Source organism: Triticum aestivum, chromosome 3B (genome assembly GCF_018294505.1).
Source record: "Triticum aestivum cultivar Chinese Spring chromosome 3B, IWGSC CS RefSeq v2.1, whole genome shotgun sequence".
In the NCBI taxonomy this organism is placed as follows: domain Eukaryota; kingdom Viridiplantae; phylum Streptophyta; class Magnoliopsida; order Poales; family Poaceae; genus Triticum; species Triticum aestivum.
Genome location: NC_057801.1, coordinates 533220451 through 533224399, shown reverse-complemented (window position 1 = coordinate 533224399; position 3949 = coordinate 533220451). Strand labels below are relative to the sequence as shown.

The 3949-nt window shown below is 48.1% G+C and overlaps 1 protein-coding gene across 1 annotated transcript; it reads left to right on the top strand.

Annotated features, from left to right (window-relative positions):
- The first annotated feature begins 650 nt into the window (after nucleotides 1–650).
- Nucleotides 651–3570, top strand: LOC123070742 (RGG repeats nuclear RNA binding protein A). The gene is made up of 5 exons (XM_044494057.1): nucleotides 651–972; nucleotides 1152–1807; nucleotides 1933–2170; nucleotides 2261–2467; nucleotides 2693–3570. The coding sequence occupies exons 4-5, from the start codon at nucleotides 2288–2290 to the stop codon at nucleotides 3002–3004; spliced, it is 492 nt and encodes a 163-aa protein (XP_044349992.1). The 5' UTR covers nucleotides 651–972; nucleotides 1152–1807; nucleotides 1933–2170; nucleotides 2261–2287; the 3' UTR covers nucleotides 3005–3570.
- The last annotated feature ends 379 nt before the right edge of the window (nucleotides 3571–3949 follow it).

Below are 3949 nucleotides of genomic sequence, written 5' to 3'. Positions count from 1 at the left end.
GAAAAGGAGTAGAGCTATTACACACGTCAAGATGGAACCAACCTAGGTGATACTTGTGCGTCGTGTTCATCTGACAACCCGAGGTTACGTCATACTACTAAGCAAATCAACATTTAACTATTATTGTTGTTAGGTACATTGCAAAATGCTCTTGATAACCGATGTCGACCGTAGAGACCTAACGTACGATGTCCGATTGGATAAGCAACACCAATGAGATCTTCGTCGATGCTATCTCAAATTGGATCAACGCCAACGACTTGAGCTCCATCCATGTCTTTGACCACTCTGAGGAATTCGCCCTCGGGGGTCCTTATCAATTCAGACCAGTGAGCATCCGTCTAAATAGTACGACCCCAATTTTTCTTCCTACTACACAGGGTCTACTATGGATCACCGACTGCCTATATGAACAAGATCTTATACAGTCAAAAGTGTAGCTTGAACACGTATTATATGCTGATGCAGGCTATATTTTTAGCCAATTTTTTATATTTTGGTGTGGAGGGAGTAGAAAACAAATACAGAAGAAACCCCGTTACATTTTTTTTTCTCAACCAGGGAAAAGCCGACCTGGAAGAAAACGTACGTTGGGCTATAAAAGGGAGGCCCCTTAGAATCGCGTAATCTGCATTCTACCCCCGAGAGCCCCCGAGAAACAGAAAGAGGGCTTGCGCGCAAAACATCCTGTCGCTAGATCTCGACCGCAGGAGCAGGATCGATGGAGAGGGCGTCTTCCTCCTCGACCGCGGCCCCTTGGCCGAGCGATTCGGGGTGGACGACGACGGGACGCTGCCCCCTCTGCGGCTGGGAGGAGAGCGGGGTCACCGTCGCCCTCATCTTCGAGCACGCGTCGCGCTGCCGGGAGAGGCGATTCGAGATGCTGCAGCGCCAGGCGGAGGAGCGGATTGCCGGTGAGCAAGCAAAGAAAGGTCGCCGCCATGCGCATATCAAGCTTCGGAAGAACTAGTGGTGAGTCCCCCCACCCCCCCAATCCACCGCTTTCTTCCTCTTTCTTTCTTTCTTTCTTTCTTTCTTTCTTTCTTTGGGGGTCTCAACTAGGGTTCCTGCTCGAGCGAAATCCCCACTTCTTGTAGCTTCGATCCCGCAATTCTCTCTCCTAACATTTTCTTTCCATGATTCTTATGCAGTGCTGGCGCGTCAACGAGGAGGATCGACCCAACACCGGAGTGGAAGAGTTCCAGAGGACCGACTGCATGAGTAGTTTAGGTTTTATATTAGCCCTGTCCCGTAGGACTTTGTTGAACTCACGTAGAGTTTTAGCAAAATTGGCTTAGGAAGCCATATACTAGAACAAAAAATGCAGATTTTACTGCACATATGCCACTATACTGTAATCATTGATGCCCATAAAAGATGGCATTTTCTGTTAGATGTTCCTTTAGTTTCCTTTTCTTCCATCCGGTGCTTATTTCTGCAATAGGGGAACCTCTCTGCGTTCTTTTTGCGAATGGAATTGAGCTAGTAAATGTTGGGTCTTTTCAGACTTCATCTTTGTTTCTTTTTTGGATTTATTGTGAGTGATTGACTCAAGGGTTTGACAGAGGTATTTTCCGCTCTCTGAGGATCTCTGCCACCGCAATGGCAGCGGCAGGGATGACAGGCAGTACAGGAGGGAGAACCTGCAGTACAGGCCTAAGAGTAAGCCATCCTCTGTGTCTGCTTCTGATGTTGATCAGAAGTCTGAAGGGAAGGTGGAGCCTGCTGCTGAGGAAAAGCAGGTGGAAGCCCCTGCTCAGAATGTTGTTGAAGCCGTCCCTGCCTCTGAATCTGACAAGTCTACAGGGTATCTTCCACCGAGCCTTGACCTTTTATTTTCTGTTGGTTATTGTACAAGTTTTCCTTGCTTTGTTGTGAAACGTAACCATTATCCTTCAAGTTAACCTCATTGATGTTTGAAACTGATACAAGGATGTGCAAAAAGATGATTCTAAGAAGAGGGAGAGGGTGCCGAAAAGAAGCCAGGGGGAGAAGGTGCTGATAATGAGGGAGCCTAGAAGAAGGATAAGACCAATAAGACCAAGTGTCTCAGTGCTCTGTCAAGAGGGAGCTGAAGAAGCAAAAGCCTAAGAAGGAAGACTCTGATGGGGATGCTCCTAATGAGACTGCTCAGGAAGAGCAGGAGGCTCCCATTGAACAAGAGAAAATTGTACTTTTCTACACTTGCAGATACTTGCCTCACGTACAGACCCTTTGCTCTGTTTTTCAAGCTTTTTAGTGATGTGCTAATTTGGAGCAGGTGATTGCCCTTGAAGAATATGAGAAGATGCAAGAAAAGAAGAAGTCCCAGGAGGCCTCTAAACCTGAGGAGAGGAGGGCTGCTGCTGTAGATTTTGAGGGTCTCCAGCTCTTAGAGAAGAAGAAGATTGAGCATGATGCTAAATTGAAGGCGGAAAATGTTCGCAAGGCAAAGGAGGCTGCTGCAAAGGAAGCCAAGCCTCTCAAGGTAGTGAAATTAACTTATCTTTTTTTGTTACAACTTTTTAGTCTTCCAACAATATGCATTTTGAATTTTGATGCTGAGATATGAAAGGGGCATGTTTTACCTTACTGAACCATCTTCTGAAATCTAGGCATGTCCTTAGAATGTACGATCACTACTTCAGTGCTGTTTAATTTGTATTGCGCTTGTTAGTGACAGTGTGATCCTTACTGCTGCTTTTTGCTGCAGGCTATCAGCATCCAGGAGTACCTGAAGCCAGAGGATGGTTCAGAGTACGTGCCTCCTACCCCACCGAGGCGCCCTCAAAATGGCGGCTACAGGGGAGGCCGTGGCAACGGTGCTTACAATGGCTGTAGCAACCGTGACAGCAGCTCTGAGTGCCGGGTCTACAATGCTGGCCGCGGCCATAACTCCATCGTGTTCCACAACGCCGAGGCCAAGGCCAACGCCAACGACAGTGGCGCCCCAAGGAGGGGTGAGGGTTACAATGGCGAGCGCCGGCAAGGCGGCTACCACTTACCAGCAAGGTGGGTACAATAGCGGCAGGGGCAGCGGCAGGTACCAGGAGCGCCAGGATGGGTACAATGGCGAGCGCTGGGATCAGCAGGGTGGGTACTACCAGGAGCGCAGGGATGCCTGCAATGGCGACCGCCGGGAGCAAGGCAGGTACAATGGTGGTGGCCGGGGCAATGGTGGTTACCAGGAGCACAGGGATGCCTACAATGGCAACCGCCAGGAGCAAGGCCGGTACAATGGTGGCCGGGGCAACGGTTACCAGCAGCACCAGGATGGCTACAATGGTTACCGGGGTGGGTACTACAACAGTGGGCGGGGCAATGGTGGATACCACCAGGGCGGCAACTACCGGCAGAGGCAAGCTCCCAAGCCAAAGGAGGAGGATAAAGTGGTGATCACAGAGGCCGACTTCCCAGCTCTAGGTGGCGCATCTCAGGCGCAGTCCCAGGCCTAGATAGGTCTTTGTTTCTTTCTTATTATTAAGAGGGAGAGGAGATTTAGAGGAAAGAAGAGGAGACAGTTTTGTAACAGAGCTACTACGTGGTATCATGTGTTGCCCTGGGTTTATTATAAGCTTTGGTGTTAGTTTACTTGTCAATTGTTTTGTTTCTGATGAAGTGTGGGCTGTGATATGGTTTTGTTGTCGTTGAAATTGCAATAGGAAGCAGAAGATTTTTGGCAAAATCAAGCACTTTATCATCATGCCCTCTGAAGGAAAAAATGTTTTCAGGATCAGGTTCTGCATGACAGGTACACTTAAGCTAGAACTAGAAGTTACTCTTTATGCATGTGTGGTTTGATAATTATTCATGGCACACCAAAGGATGTTCTTTAGTCTAAACCCTGCAATTTTTTGTTCTCGACATTTTGTGGCACTACCGCAGTACTATTATCCTTTCCATCGCATCCACTATGTTCAGTTACAAATACTTAGCAAGTGCTAACATGTGAAAACTCTGAGCCAAAGAA